The 15,629-nt window shown below is 50.7% G+C and overlaps 5 protein-coding genes across 5 annotated transcripts; 3 read left to right on the top strand and 2 right to left on the bottom strand.

The window, feature by feature from the left end:
* Positions 1-3,435: 3,435 nt before the first annotated feature.
* On the bottom strand, positions 3,436-4,650 carry PC9H_002733 (uncharacterized protein; the record flags this gene model as incomplete). Its single annotated transcript, XM_036772368.1, has 5 exons — positions 3,436-3,456; positions 3,515-4,130; positions 4,185-4,378; positions 4,433-4,466; positions 4,523-4,650. The coding sequence occupies 5 exons, from the start codon at positions 4,648-4,650 to the stop codon at positions 3,436-3,438; spliced, it is 993 nt and encodes a 330-aa protein (XP_036626014.1).
* Positions 4,651-4,813: 163 nt separating this feature from the next.
* PC9H_002734 (uncharacterized protein) lies at positions 4,814-6,412 on the top strand (the record flags this gene model as incomplete). Its single annotated transcript, XM_036772369.1, has 10 exons — positions 4,814-4,911; positions 4,965-4,998; positions 5,058-5,275; positions 5,332-5,643; positions 5,706-5,726; positions 5,781-5,796; positions 5,849-5,928; positions 5,981-6,014; positions 6,073-6,242; positions 6,379-6,412. The coding sequence occupies 10 exons, from the start codon at positions 4,814-4,816 to the stop codon at positions 6,410-6,412; spliced, it is 1,017 nt and encodes a 338-aa protein (XP_036626015.1).
* A 2-nt stretch (positions 6,413-6,414) lies between these two features.
* Positions 6,415-7,717, bottom strand: PC9H_002735 (uncharacterized protein; the record flags this gene model as incomplete). Its single annotated transcript, XM_036772370.1, has 5 exons — positions 6,415-6,501; positions 6,882-7,305; positions 7,367-7,539; positions 7,592-7,625; positions 7,695-7,717. 5 exons carry the CDS (start codon positions 7,715-7,717, stop codon positions 6,415-6,417), a joined length of 741 nt encoding a protein of 246 aa, XP_036626016.1.
* A 3,131-nt stretch (positions 7,718-10,848) lies between these two features.
* PC9H_002736 (uncharacterized protein) lies at positions 10,849-11,934 on the top strand (the record flags this gene model as incomplete). Its single annotated transcript, XM_036772371.1, has 6 exons — positions 10,849-11,088; positions 11,152-11,227; positions 11,282-11,364; positions 11,424-11,468; positions 11,528-11,678; positions 11,738-11,934. 6 exons carry the CDS (start codon positions 10,849-10,851, stop codon positions 11,932-11,934), a joined length of 792 nt encoding a protein of 263 aa, XP_036626017.1.
* A 2,929-nt stretch (positions 11,935-14,863) lies between these two features.
* PC9H_002737 (uncharacterized protein) lies at positions 14,864-15,373 on the top strand (the record flags this gene model as incomplete). Its single annotated transcript, XM_036772372.1, has 3 exons — positions 14,864-15,165; positions 15,229-15,266; positions 15,330-15,373. The coding sequence occupies 3 exons, from the start codon at positions 14,864-14,866 to the stop codon at positions 15,371-15,373; spliced, it is 384 nt and encodes a 127-aa protein (XP_036626018.1).
* Between the last annotated feature and the right edge of the window lie 256 nt (positions 15,374-15,629).

Here is a 15,629-nt window from a genome sequence, read left to right on the forward strand (position 1 = left end):
CTTATCTCTCTGCATTCAAATGCGAAGCGCAGGGAGCACGGTAGCTTGCGTGAAGGTCGAAGGATCCGCCGTGGTCCGGGTATATGAAGACTCCAAACCACGAACGAGTGCGTCCTTGAGTACGTTTTACTGTCCTTACGCATATCCCGAGAATAGCACTGGAAATGTTGCTACGCAAGATATTCCATATGCATATGAGGGCCAAAGTCTGGCATGCCTGCGTCGATGCCCAATCCCATCGCCCGCGACGCGCGTCTCAAAGAGCGTTGAGAAATTTGAGATGGCTTCGATAAGCGATTTGCTCGGGCGCTCGAGAATATGTTGAGGATCTTGAATGTGGTGCATTGTTGGGATCTACACGTGGAGGAGCAAGCAACTTCGTGGAGTGACAGCGGGTCACAGCCCGAACCGTGATGCGTAACAGTTTTGAACTTCCGCGATCGACCACGACAATCTTGGTTCTTCAACACATCAAGCAATTGTGTGCCATGGCCCACTAAGCTGCCGGCGAGCCGTTCAGCGGCGTCTTCCACATGCTCGCTCGAAACACCATGCGCCATTTACGTTGTATCACGGCACAGTGTGCGTTAGGACGACGGCGATATTGAGGCTTCGTCTTGAGGAGTCAGTGATAAGACGGCAGGGGTTTAGTGCGCTGAGATTGCGGTCAGTATCTTCGTACGATCGCGGAAGTTACGTTGTGCTGCGGGGAGGAAGGTTGGAGGGACTGCGATGGGAATAGAACATATGCCTCATTCACGAATTGAGCGTGAAGGGAACGCTGCGCCACGCTGAAGTGATGGTCAAGCCACACTATCCACGAACTCAGTGCATGTACGAAAGTCTACCCGCCACTAGGATTCTACCTGGATACGAATATCGGCCTGCGCTCTTCGAGTCTTCGTGAGCGATTAAATACCAGGTGTCGGGTTCAGTTCTTCGAGGAGTTATCGACGAGGAAGGATACGGGAAAGGTGATGAGCACAACTCAACGAAGAAAAGCCTTGGTGCGTTCTTCTTTCCCTCCCTTTACCTTACGCCTTCGTCTTTCAAAATTTCCTACTGTATCGTGCCCCTTTTGCTTTGCTTCGGTATCCATATCTCGCATCTCGTATTTTACTGTGGCGTGCCGACTTGCTTTTCTTTCCCTCTTTCGCGATCATGATTATAGACTGCGCTAACCACTGTATGAAGCGCGAGCCAACGAGCGGATCCAGGCCACGCAATCTGCCATACTTTACTTCGAATCTCGACAATGTTTATTTGTTCTAGTTCTGGTCCGCGCTCCTGGAGAGGCTACAGAGCGCTCCTTTGGCTGCAGCTCGTGTATGAGCAACGGAGCAGCGGGGGGCATACGGCATACATGATACCCTGTCTCTCACAATGAGTCAATGGTCTCGCGCCGTGCTCTGCGCAATCTGAATGATGGAGATCAAACGGCTCGGGATGCACAGGGCGCAGGAGAAGGGCTGACCATTTGAACTGGGGGCGTGGTGGACCGTCTGGGATGGCCGTCAGACGTGCGTGAGCTCCCGCAGCATCTACATCTGTTGTATCATGTATCGCGGCACGGTATAGGACGACAACGATACTGAGTTAGTCTAACACCCTCCTCCATCTTGGGTTGGGCTTGCGGTCGGTATATTCGTACGATTGCGCAAACCACGTTGTGATGAGGTAGAGGAAGGTTGGAGGGACTGCGATACGACTCCAGGAGCCGTGATAGAATACATGGCACATCCACGAATTGAACATGAACTGCACTGCGCCACGCTGAAATGATGTCAAGCCGCGCTATCCACGAATCCCTTGCACATACGCAAGTCTACGCCTACTCGGATTCTACCTGGATGCGCGTATCGGCGCGGCGCTCTTCGAGCCTTCGCGAGCAACTGAAAATCAAGTACCAGATCCAGTTCTTCGAGTTGTCGACATGAAATATGGAGCATAACCCAGCGAAGTGCGTTCTCCTTCCGCCCTTCGCCCTATCCCCGCGTCTTTCCCACTGTGTCGTGCCCTTTTTGCTTCATGTCGGCATTCATATCTCGTATCTCGCTACGACACGCTGGCTAAGACTGCCTTGCAGCTCTTTCACGATCATGATTAGACTGCGATAACCACTCGTGTGTGAAGCCACGCGCCAACGAGCGGATCTAGCACACGCAACCTGTCGTACCTTACTTCGGAAGATGCTTGTGTGCTCTAGCTTACGTCCGTCGACGGGGATCAGGCAGTACTGAGCGATTCTCTTGCGAGAGCGGCGATGCGGTGGATAATCGATAATCGATTGGCTCGATTTACTAGCACCCGGTTGGATCGTGGTATAGGACGATGATATTGGGGTCTTCATCTGTCGTGTTAGTCCGTCCTAGATCTCGTAGCCATTGATACCGCCTCAAGGGAAGTTATTCTAGTGGAAAGTTTGCGCCCGTTCATCTTGAGGGAACAATAGAATTTGATGGGAGCCATTCGGTTGCTAGGCACGCTGGAAACATGAACTGACCAGCACCATGCCGAGAATGATGTCAGGTCTACGAATGCTAAAGTATACGTGCCACTCAGGTTCTTGACTCCGCATCGACCCTTCTGGAAATGGAGATTCGTTATCTCCCCGTCGAATACACGCCGTTTCAATGTGGGAGTTCGTTCATCCAGTATTTTCACAACTGCGGTTGGTATCTTGTTACGTTCGAATTTCATGGTGCGGAGGAAGATCGCTGAATGAAATGACAGAACTTCCAAGAACCTGCGACAGAACTCAGGGAGGCCGGCTGCGCAATTGCTGCATAGTCACATTGCAAAACATGAAGTAACCGCTACGCCGTGTCGAAAGTGGTGTTACGTTTCATCGTGTCGACGCATACTACGTTCGACGCACTACACAGGCCCTTGGACTCAGAGAAAATGGGGTTGGTTGCCTCCTTGCTAAATGCACACCGTCCGGATGAAGCGGGTATTGGTTCCATCCAGGTGGCAGGCTTCACCACCCTCCAGGGCTGTGGATCTTGTTTCGCGGCGTCCACGCTACTCAGGCTGTGGGACGGGCCGTAACTTACCTCGCAGAAATTAAGGGATCATCGACATCCCCCTCGTTGAAACCACGCCAATTCACTGAGGGTATGTGTTCCTCCGTTCACATTCGCATCCCACCCACCCTCTATAGACCTAGCCAATCATTACGTGTCGCATGTACGATCTCGCACATATGAAGTGACAGAGGCTTGGAGTGGGAACATGTACAGGCTCGTCACGGCCGTCTGACGGTTACAGTGGAAGATACTTCTTCTATTAATATTTACAAGGGTATGTAACGCAGTATACGCGAAGCGCAATGCTATGTGAATATGGCCTTCAAGGCAGCAAGTGGTGTTGGAGTGGAGAGCGTCACAATGTCATTACATGGCCCAACGCTAGTGAATTTCAAGTGCCAGTAGCTTAAGACATAGGAATCGGACCCTGCAATGTACGCGATGAATCAGTAGGGAGTCACTTGGTTTGGAAGCAAGCGACTTACGGTCTGAACTTTACCGAAGCAGAACATCCTCCTCAGGCGCTTGCTTAGTGGTACCTTAAGCGAATTAACTTGGTTGATTAACATCTTGACTTCCGCGTCCAGCTGGTGGAGCTCATCCCTGAGCGCTCTTCTCAAATCGACGTCGTCGTCCTCTGCTACCTTCCTGGATAGCCGCTCCATCACCGCCCTCTTTTTCTTGACAACCTTCAGAAGTTCGCAGTAAAGCTCCGCGCCTGCTGTCGTTTCGCATAGCTCTCTCCTCAGAGTGACCATCTCTTCTTGGATCAGGAGCGGCGCGGGGGGCGGTCGATTACACATTTGGCGTATTATGTTCCAGGCAGCTGTCTGCCCCTCCCTGGAGTCGAAGCGTTCCATTCGCGCCTTGTAGTCCAAGATGCCCTTCCAGTAAATGTTCCGAAGCTCCTGCTCTCTACCTCTGCCAGCTTCCGCCTCGACGGTGTCCCACATGGTAGTGGTCATGACCACGCCTTCGGCGGCGGCGGTACCACATAGCTTAGCGAACAGTTTGAGATTTCTCATTGGTGTCCCGGCCATGCGATTATCGGAGATGCGGTGCATGTATATAATCCCTGTTAATTTGACTTTGTTACGGTACCTAATTAGACAGCGGGTAAGTAACGAAGCCTAATATCGAGATGCACGCACGTACGTGGTTTTTAACCAATTGGCTATGATATTCAGGACCTCCGTATCAGACATATCCGTATCGTCGAAGCCAGGAGTGTCCACTAGGACCACCCTCTGCCCTTGGTAGTCAATTTCGACGGCTTGGACTTCTTTCGAGGACGAGTTGAGGGCGTGACCGACTACGACTGTGTTGGACCCAGCGGCAATGTTGATAAACTAATGTTTGTCGCCATATTAGCCCATACTCGTGTTTCAACCATTCATACTTACGGTGCTTTTCCCTACTCCGGTAAGTCCCATAATACTAGGCGCACAGGTAGTTAATTTCTGTTGAACAAGTTCATAGATAAAAGAACTTACGCTATGACTTTATCTGCGGGGATGATGTCGTCGTTCGCCCTCGCTTCGGCCCTCGGTGGTTGCTGGAAGACACGTGAACCGTTGACAACGGTGAACTGGCCTGTCCCGTTATTGATATTGAACATCATTAGCAGTATGAAGGGTGAGGGAAAGGGGTTTCATCCACTCCATCTAATATATACACGGGCACGTTGAGCAAACGTTGGGCCTCATTGAAGCCGCATGGTAGTTTAAGTGGTTCGTGCTCTCGCAGGAGGAGTTCCCTTGTCCTTCCACCAACAATTACTTCAAATGTCCAGCAAACGATCCTCGAGAAATCAGGCGAAATCAAAGCCATCTCCTGAGCAAGTACCTGGTGTTGGGACATCGCGCAAAGATGAAATTATCGTGTAAGGATGAGGCACTCACATCCTCGATTGTATTGACGACTGTCCGATCTCAGGGTGCTAGGGCGTGCGGGTTCTGGAAAGAGTACGGTAAGTGGAGTATAGACCAGCATTACTCATCTAATGTCAATATGAATATTTCCGAATAGTTTGTACAGATGGCAACCTCCGTGCCGCAAGAGATATCCAACAACAACAGCTCCCTGAAAGCGACGACCACTTCGGTGAATGTCGTCCGCGCGAAGGCGTCGAATGGCGACGAGGAAAGTGGAGACAGAACGGTCATCATCGATACTCCTGGAGTGGAGAACGATATCCTCTTGGACCAACCTATGTTCGTGGAAGTCGGCGAGAAGACTAAAACAAAGTGAGCTTTCGACCTTTAGTTACACTATTGGCATTACCGTTGACACTGAACCTCAGGCCTCCCGTTCGAATCGCCGGTATCATCTATTTCATCCGGATCGAACATCATACTCCCCCAACAGCAATATCAGCCGCGTTTAGTAGCATCAATCAGTTCCGGGGCCAGTTCCCGAATCGGTTCGACAAGATGGTCGTTTTCGCTTTGTGGAAAGCGGGCAACCACCCAGACGAAGACAGAGCTTACGTGGATGTAGAGCGGGCGGTCGATTCGGAGAGGAAGAAGAGAGAAACGATGGCTCTCATTACAAGCAAGGACTGGGACATGACTGTAGAGTCTGCGGTGGCAATCCTGAACGAGTTCAAGCACATGTAAGTCCTACCCAAAAGGGTGATCCCCTAATTAAATCCCTTTCTTACTCCTGTCTGCGCAGGCCAACTCAAGATACGAACGGGTGAGGACCTTCACCGTTAATCTTATAATCGTATCCATTAACTAATTGGACCAGGAGGATATCAATACTAGTACGTTGCATTTCGAACGGACTATCACAAAGCTAATCAAGGAACATCACAGCAAAGGATTTTGGCGTTGCTCAAGAAGTTACTAGGTGAGAAGCAGAAAAGTCGGGAAACGCCTAGGGACTTCGTCGTAGTGTGAGTCGTCCATGAGCCCTACCCATTATTTACTGAATAGAAAGCTACTTAGCGTTATCGGTTCAAAGACGTCGGGCAAGGCGAAGGTTAGGCTGAGTCCAAGCTTGCCTTATCCTACATAACATCCTCATTTATTTGCCACAGTTCGTGGATGGCTTGTTGAGTGCATCTGCCAAGACTCAACGGGCAGTGAAGACGAAGCGACGGATAACGACACAGGTAGAGGGGCGTCGTATAGCCATCATTAACATCGACTTGAGCCCCAAGGTAGATCACAAGAGTCTAGTTCGAAGCTTCAAGAGAAGAATTGGAAAGTGGGTGATACAGTGGACAGTCTTGACCGTAATTAATCAAGACTCAGGGCCAACACAGCAGCTATACTGCTGTTCCGACAGGGGAGTCAAGTGGACCATCTCGAACACCTAGAGACGGCTCTCACTGAATTCGCAGGGGACGGCTGGCAGGCGAAGACGAGGATTATTGATACTACGCCAGATGGAATTCAGGGTACGTCCGGTGCAGAGGCTGGGAAGGCAAGCTCGGAGAAAGGGCCCCTGCTGACCATACGGTTTTCTGGAAGTGCACAAGAATCACTGAGCATTCTTAGTTCTTTGGTACAAAGCGTCTCGGTGTAAATCATGTCTGAAGTATACGAGACAATCAGTGGCATTTTATCATTGTTGTAATTGATCGATCGATTGGGATTCTACGGAGAGCAAGTATTGAAACGAATCTAACATCCGCGAGGTGAAGTAAGCAGGGGAGTTGGGAGTATCTGAGTAGCTGCAATTGTCAGCATCGAGTTCACATTCACCGAGGTACAAAGGACATACTCATCGCCGAAACAAGAAGGGCAACCGGGGTGCATGTTTCCCCTCTAGTGTTCGAAGGAGCTTCTCTAGGTCGTCCCTTCGGCTCAAAAGACCTTTGGAGTCTTTTGCATATTGTTTTACCAGGTCTTCATCTTTATCGGTCTTCGCAATCTTCCTCAAACCCTTCAATAGCCCCGCTTCCTCTTCATTTTTTGCCAACATCATATACAAGAACTGAAACAAGTTCTCTTCCCGAATTGGCGAGGGTTCGAGGCGCTCGGGGACGACAAGTTGAGCTATGATGCTCCATGCAGACTCGCTGTTATTCGAAAAGCGGCCGATACTGGCCCCACGAGTCGTTGCTTCGTTCCAAAGTGCTGCGAGCTCTTGCTCTCGCTCGATGTTCCTCACTTCATCCGTGTACGGCATCGCCGTGATAAGGGCGGTATTCTCAGCTGGGATAGCTGTCAAGACCTGAGAGAATAACTTGAAATCCTTCTTCCTCTCTCGCGTGTCCTTGATGCGATGGAAGTATATGGCGCCCACAAAGGATGACTGTCGATACCTAAGTCATTTTAGTCTCAGTCCCGCGCCTTGAATTTGAATGGGACAATTTCCAGACGCACGTTACTAGAAAGCGACTCAGTGTTACGATAGCCGAGGAGTCGTCCAGAGACGGTATCTCCACTAGCGTAACGTCTCCACGGCCTTGAAGCGAGACTCGGGTCCCGCCAACGGTCGTCACTGAATCGCCCAATGGAACTTGGCTACATGCTCGCGCACTCAAGGAGTTCAAGAACTGCAGTAAAACAATTAGCATACAGCCTCTCTATTTTGAAATTTTATCTTACGGTGGTCTTGCCAGCGCCTTGCGGGCCCATCAACCTGGGTAACGGAAGACAGTTCGGTAAATATAGCTCTTTGCTAACCATAAGGGAAGCTTGGTGTACTCACGCTATGACTATTCCCTGTTGCATGATAAACCTGTAGGTTGGTTGAGACGTCGAAGACCTGGGGATTGAGCTGAAGGAATTGTAGAGATACAGATTATATATGTCTTGAGGAAAACGGGCGCCTGAACATCACTTTCCTGATCCGCTGAGTTATGTTTGCCGCCAGCGTGTATGGGGAAAGAACAGCCTCGCATACTTCCCACGAATATTACCCTTGCGTAGCGGTGCTCAGAGACACATGCTGCAGATTGCATCGATGGCCGGTGCCACCTGGGTAGGTGAATTTCGCCACTGCCATTTCATAACCGAGAATGACGGCGAGCTTTGCCGTGCTGTTCCTTGCAAAGAAGAGGGTACGAAGGCTCACCTACGATAGAACAGATCCATGCTGTTCGACAAGGAGACAAATGGCCGCCTGCAGATATGAGGGTGTTGAAGAACGGCCGTCCAGCTCTATTTTTCCATCGACCGCTACAGCAACCCGGTAAGTGACGGCAATGTCAAATTGTCAATCAAAAGCCGATCACCTAGGTAGAAGGGATTATGGGCTATGAATAGACGTAGATGCCCAAATGCAACTCACTCAAATGCTCGCCCAAGCAAAGCCATAAGGTACGAACCCAGGGTTCCCGAACGTGCTGAGAACTGCTGGGCAGCAAGCCGCTCCTTATTCTTGAGCTGGTGTAACGGAAAGGCCAAATAATGCATCAATAGTTCAGCTACCTCATCTTCAAAAAATATTGAGGCCGCCCGGAGGAATTCATGACACGATGCAGGTTAATCGTGAACAGTGGTATGACATGACAGAAGCTGTAGTCAATTTGAAAACCCTCTTCGAATTTCTGATACACGAGTACCTATAGTGATCTATATCCGAAGGTGTTTGATAAGGCCGCACGTATAATCTATCAAAAAAGAAGTCAATCTCACCAAGATTCTGCCCACATGTCTCGTCTGCCACAATGTCGTGGCCTGCGAGCAATGGAAGTTAAGTTTACTTCGTGCCTTGATATATGTTGTCGTAGAATGAATCTAGTCTTCTTCTGAGAACAGCGCGACTGTAATCTCCTTACAGTGTGTGCATCCTGGCGTTGATAGCGTTGTGAATGAGGGGGTACCGTAAATGGCAAAGCTAATCTTACTGCATAGTAAGCCCGCCCCTCTTCCGCCGAGACGATGTACTTCGTCTCCGCCCTCATTCTCTTTTTGTTGACCTGAATACGTTGAACTGCGGCGGGCGGGGAACTCTGGACTTTGTACCACGTAAAGAGTGAGTTGATGTGATCAAGGAGCGGGCGCGTTGAGTCGTACAGACTCCCACCGCGCCACCAAAGAATTAGAACCAACCCCACCGGAATTTAAGCTTGGGCTACGATGCCGGGCGCCAGGCAGGACCACGAGGGTTCTGAAGAGCGGGGAGAACGACGACACAGAGCTTCGCCATATGTATTTGCTGTACAGCTGAAGCATGGAAGTACATGTCCCCCGGGTTACAGGAGCTCAACAGGTACGACCTGTGGCCAGTTAATCTTCGTAAGTGAGTTTCGCGATTGGACGGCGTAAGCGCTAGTGGCGCTATGTATCCTACGCTCGGAGCATGCATCAGCTTGAACACAGGAGAACAAAGCCAGTACTAACGCACCGTCCTATCCGACCATTCTTCTCTCCCGGAACCCCGAACCTTTCGGCGACCGTAGGAGAGATTCGAAGCGGAATTCGCGGACAACCCTCAAAGGAAGCCAGCTCATGCTCCGAGGCTCCCATCGGGTGGGGGTGAGATGAGAAGAGGCTACATAAGTAGCGCGCTTGACATTTAGAAGTAAATTCATTGTGTCAGTGCATCGTTGGATACTAGTACTGAACGTTGAACACGACGGCCAAGAATTACTTAGCATGGAAGGTGCGCGTGACAATTGTGAACCGTGACAGCGTGACAAGCTCGACTGTCTCAAGCTCTCCATTACTTTCGGCGTTGGTGCATGCAGGTGTATCTCCATAAATATCACACGCAGGACGCCCTCTTGACAGCTTACGGATGTCTTCGGGGTCGTCGTAGACCGTGCCGCATCGACCTACACCACGGAGCACACCCCGACTTCGGAATTGGGGCATGCCATGTACGCGAAAGCTACGCGGCGAAGGGCCATCGAATCCTAGGGTCGATACACCAGCTCTGCAGTGCTTATTCTCACACCAAGCTATGCTGGGTCAATCACAAATTTGCGGTTAGCTGTAACAGGTTGCTTTTCGCTACGCGCTTGCCACCAACAGTGGGGTTCGGTGTGGGGAGGCACATATACCAGGGCGTAGCTCGGGTGCTGAGGTTTTCAGGGAGAAGTGGATAGGTGATTACCGAGTTCGATAATGATCAAGATCGAAAACTCCAATGCTTCTTCTTCTTCTAACCGTGGGACCACCGTGACTATGGCCAAATTTTCAAGGCCCTCCAACATCCCCTCGTGCTACATCGTTTCTATCGTCTTGTGCTCATTTGACATGCGGGAGTGATGGATCATCATTCCCTACAGACGTAGACAGCGGGGCCAACAGCACAACGTGACTCTACAAGTGCGGAAGGAGACGACAACAACGGCGACGCAGTTGTGCATTTCTGCCTCCACAACGGTGGGTCCAAGTAGGAATCTGACCGAGGATTGGAAGGGATTGGATGTCGGTGCGTTACCGTCCATTTCTGTATATCCACCGACTTAGGACATTTTATTTCGTCACTAGTTTATCCATGCGCACCAATGGATTACTAAGGTCTCCGGGGATAGACCTGTATTTCGACATGCCTGGACAGTTGCGATCTAGCAATCAACCCTTCCCCTCAGGCCTCAACAGTAACTCCCGTGGCCGCTGTATTAAGCCGCGATTCCCAAAGGGTCGACATGAACGGCTGCCAAGCGCATGGTTTACGATGCAATTGCGACTTTATAAGCAAGCTAAAATGTACGCCTATCCTTTTCACGAGAGCAGGAGAGCACTCCGACCCTAGGCCCTCCGTCAATCAATCCGCGACCCGCTAAACTTGCCCACTTGAGGAGCTGCGGATAGGGATACACGTGATCCTCCTGAAGATCGGACCTGCGTCTTCCCACCTCCACTTCTTCTCCACCGCCTTCACATACCACTCACTAAATCGATTCGTCGAGATGCCATCCATTCACGATAGTAAATGCGTCCTCGTGACAGGTGCTACAGCTGGCATTGGCCGAGCCCTGGCTCATGCGATCAGCGACCTTCCCAGTAAACCTCGTGTTATTGCCACAGGAAGGCGCCAAGATCGTCTCGAGGAGCTACGCCCGAAGATGGAGACGATTCAGATCGATTTCGACACAGACAAGGAGACGATCAAGAAATTCGTGGACGATACCATCTCTAAGTATCCCGATGTGAGCTGATACACTCGGGGCTGGGCGTACAGACCTTGCTAACGCGAGACATTTGGTTGGTAGCTAGACACTATCGTCCTCTCTGCGGGGATCCAGTACGAGACCTGGTTTGAGAAACCACAGACTATCGATCTCGACAGTACGTCAGATATGGTACGTAACGGGTACGCTACGTACTGACTATAGGTCTCAGAACTTTTGAGCGAACTGAACGTCAACTACACATCTATCCTGGCGACCATAACTTACTTCCTACCACACCTCCTAAAGCTTGGCGTACGTACCCTCGAATCGCGATGTAGATATGACCGCTCGTCTGACTACCCCGTGCTCAGGCCGAGGGGAAGCCATGTTTCATCTGCCCAGTCACGTCTGGATTGGTACGTCTCCATTTTTAGAAGCGCCGTTCTTGCTACGGGGGATTAATCGACCCATGTAGGGGATAACGCCGGGTCCTTGGGTTGCTAACTACTCTGCAACCAAGGCTGCTTTGCACTCGCTGAGCTACTCTCTCCACGCGCTCTTACAAGGGACAAACGTGCACATCATGGAGATTATTCCACCGCTCGTCGAGTCCGAGCTTCACGATGGTGAGTACAAATGGTATTGCTGCCAACTGGTTATCATGATTCATTGGTGATGCGTATAGCCGAGGGAACGACCGAGAGGCTGTCGAAGATATGGATGCCGTTGGACGAGTACATCCGCGTTACGATGGATGGACTGAAGAAAGGCGATGTTCATATCTCCGCTGGAGCGTCTCTTGCTGGGCTGGAGAAGTTCGAAACTGGAAAAGACGAAGCAGTCATCAAGTCCTTAGGATTTAGGAAAGCCTGGGATGCGTGAAGATACATGTAGATAAGTAAGTTGCGAAGAGAAACGTTGCGCTGACCCTTCCTGCCGATCCATGTTAAGAAAACTTCGGGGTACACTGCTGGAGCTCTGAGATGCCTTAATCTTAGGGCCGTCTTGAGAAAGTCTGTCAGTATGGTTCCAAGTTACTTGGGGGATGGCGACCACAATCTTTTTGCCACGTTATAGCGTTTAAACAGTTTTCTTTTTCACGCGCTTAGCTCTTCGATGAAGCAGGGCACAGGTTTTACTGAGAATAACCGCGCGAATACATAGATAACAGGACGGACGTGTGAATGAAACACACTCGACTACTCAACGTAAATTTGGCATATTTACGAGGGAGATGAGATAGTGACCACCGCCATTATCTGCTATTTGAATGCCCTGATCAAAGGATATCGATTGCGACGCAGCCGACGTTAATCAGACCGTCTATAGGAGAGGACAGAAGGTCAGTATCCTTCGAATTACAAGGAGGGTGATGGAAATGAGTGTTGGCCTTACTGAAGACGACATTCTCGCAACAAACAGAGGTTGCGGTGCTACACGCAAAGCACAGATAAACAACGCGCCATGTTAGAGCTAAACGGGACTCCTCTCACCAGCTTCCACCGACCGACACGCCGCTGCAGGTAACGCCAAAAACGACACCCAAAATTACGTCGACGGTGACACCGAGTAAGCCAAGGAGAGCAGGAATTAGCTTGACCTTCGTATCGGCGTCAAGGTAACCCTGGACCTCGGAGAAGGTCCCGACGTGCTGGCAGCACTTGATGTCGGTAGAGCCACAGCTGCTGCCGCTGCCTCCGCCAGTGCGGACGAGCATGGTGGGTGTAGCGGCCGCAAGGGTGGCGAAGACGGTCAATAAGACCAAGAGGAACGAGGCGTTGGTATTATTCAACATGTTTTCCCTGTAATAGACTGGTTGGATACTTGGTCGGGTAGGTGGGCAAGTGACGGATAGTAGACGCAAAGTGACCAGTCTTCTATACAACTTGGCCTGACCCCAGACTGACAACAAACATACCACGGAGAAAGAGGTAGGATGCGTGACCCGCCAAACAGAAGAACTCATCCCTGCTCCACACTCATCAGAAGACGGCAAGTTTCGACATGTTCCACACCTGCGATTCAACAAGAGCTCAACGTTGGTACACACGATGGTACGCGTCACGATAGGGCAATCCCTCGGACCTATCATTGTAAGAGATATCAGCAACGTGGTTCACCGCATGTAGTCTCTTGCGGTGAACAGTTACTGAAATAACTCCGGGAGAACGCCAGTGTTCTCGCGGAGGACGTGAGAGGGGAAGTACAGATTTCTCCGTAACTCCTGCTCCACGACTATGAGGATCAACTTGTCAGTTATTGAGGCCATTGAATGCTGGAACACCGATATAAAGCAGGGCTCACCGAACGGAGCGAGAATTCAAACTGCAAGACATGTTCTCGAAACAGCCCTAGTGTGTGTCGCAAGTATGTGACAGTTCAAGTGGGAAAGCAAACTTAGACTGATCGACCAATGCTCCAACGCTCCACGACAAAACGTCTACGCTATCTATTCACCTCTATTCAGTTTGGAGTGAGTGTGGGATTAGAATGCCATTCAAGGACAAACGCACCTCATACTCAAGGCAAATCGTCAGATCACTGTAAGATATGATGAAGTGTATTGTACTTTTGATGGAGTCCTTCAGGGAGCCGAAGAGCAGGGAAGCTGGCGTTAATGAAGAAGGATGGCAGTGACGTAGTTCAATGAATCAGGGCCATGATACCGCGTAAGTTGACGTCGCTGAGGAAGCAAAGACCTTTAGACAGTGGAGAACGCCAGTGTCAGAGGCGACGTGACCGCTTAGTAGCTCCTTCCAGCAACTAATAATGGTCAGCGGCAAGCGGTTTCTGAAGACTCAAGCTATGGCACTGAGGGTTCCATTGCGAAACTGTCGCCGGGCAGTTCCATCTATCAGATAATACTGTCCAAGAGTTAAACGTTCGGATGCTTTTGCCGCCAAAGGGCAGCGCGAACGCTCTTCAAGCTGGTGGACCCGACGTATCCTACTCATGACTCGCTTCGTGCATTCCCACGCATCCTATTCAATGCCCGGGATACGCAGAGTGACTGTAATCTTCCCTTTTCAAAGGAAGGAGTTGTATTCTCCATTTGCCTTGGGCCAAGTCAGGTAATCTATCGACATCTCGGAGGAACTTGAACTCACTCCACGGCGACATCCTGTTTATGTATGGTGAACGGTGCGAGTTTTGCGCCTGACTCCGACTTGCGAAAGTAGTGAGGGAAGTGACGGAACAATGGGAATCACAACAACGTACTTGGTTCAGATGGAGGCTCGGCGTCGACAGGTGGAGGGTTCTTACTACCCACGGAGGACACGGTACCGCAAGTGCGAAGGTCACGAGGGCCTTTAGGTGGCCGTGGTCACCACTGCCGATGTCAGAATACGACGTGAGTAGTTGCGATAATACGCTCGTTCAGCCGCAATCGACGTACCGTTGGTTTGTGGGAACTGGCAAGGGGTAAATGGAGGTACGTATTGTATCCTACCGGCAACATAGTAGCTAGCGGCTCGGAGTCGGAGTTGATACGTTGAGAACGGGTCAGGCGACTGTGGCGGTAGGTCGTCTGTCTTCTGGTTGATGTCGTCCACGCTAATGTCGTTGCGCGTAGAGCTTCCTGCTTTCATCAGCCGCTCGACAGGACGTGGAAAGGCTAGTGGAGCCTCGTTGAAGGTAGCAAGGTGTACCACATTGTCTAGCGAAGGGTTTGTCCGACGGGAGATGTCTACAATGAAGCCTTTTTCAGTGAATACGGAGGGCGCTGACAGGTATAAAAGACAAAGGATACGAATCAAATCCTCACTCGAACCCAGCCGTTCAAGTACACCCAAAGTTCTGCAAAGTAACCATGTTCAACAAGCAAACTAACGCTATCGTCCTCCTCTTTACCTTCGCTCTCTTCGCAACTCTTGCGGTCGCCACACCCACCATTGTTGCTCGCACTGGTGGGAGCGGAAGTAGCTGCCCAACCACCGACATCAAGTGTTGCTCGCACGTCGGCACCTTCTCCGAGGTCCAGGGCTACATTGACGACGATACGAAGGTCAAGTTGATTCCTGCTCTCCTTGGATTACTCGGTGCCACCATCGACGTAGTTCTCGGCGTCGTCCTCGGCGTGACATGCAGCAGCATATCCGTTGGCAGTAGCTGGTAAGCGCGGCATATTTCGTTTTCGCTGTGGGTGAATTACTGATGCCAGGTATTGATGTTTAGCTCCGCCACCACCGTTTGCTGCGAGAACGTGGTCTTCAGTAAGCAATATACCGGCCAAAAGAGTCGTATCTCCGCGAATTGACTAGCCATAAATTTTGCAGACGGCCTCATCAACGTGGGCTGCACCGCCATCGACATACTCTGAGATCAGCACACCCAACCCCCCTCAGTTTTCGGATAGGCCTTCACTCTGTTGCTTTGTAGTTGGAGGGTTCGATGTTGATAGTGCTAATATTTTGCTCCTTGCATCCCTGTACACCTGTTCCTTGTCAGACCGCCTGACGGTATGGAATATAATGAAGGAAAGGTTTTCGTCAGTCTTGATCCACTGCCAGAGTCAGCGACCTTACGCTACCACGGTAGACGCTCTTACCCACGCACAGCAACACCACTGTTTGTCG

This window comes from Pleurotus ostreatus, assembly GCF_014466165.1.
Source record: "Pleurotus ostreatus strain PC9 chromosome Unknown scaffold_11, whole genome shotgun sequence".
In the NCBI taxonomy this organism is placed as follows: Eukaryota; Fungi; Basidiomycota; class Agaricomycetes; order Agaricales; family Pleurotaceae; genus Pleurotus; species Pleurotus ostreatus.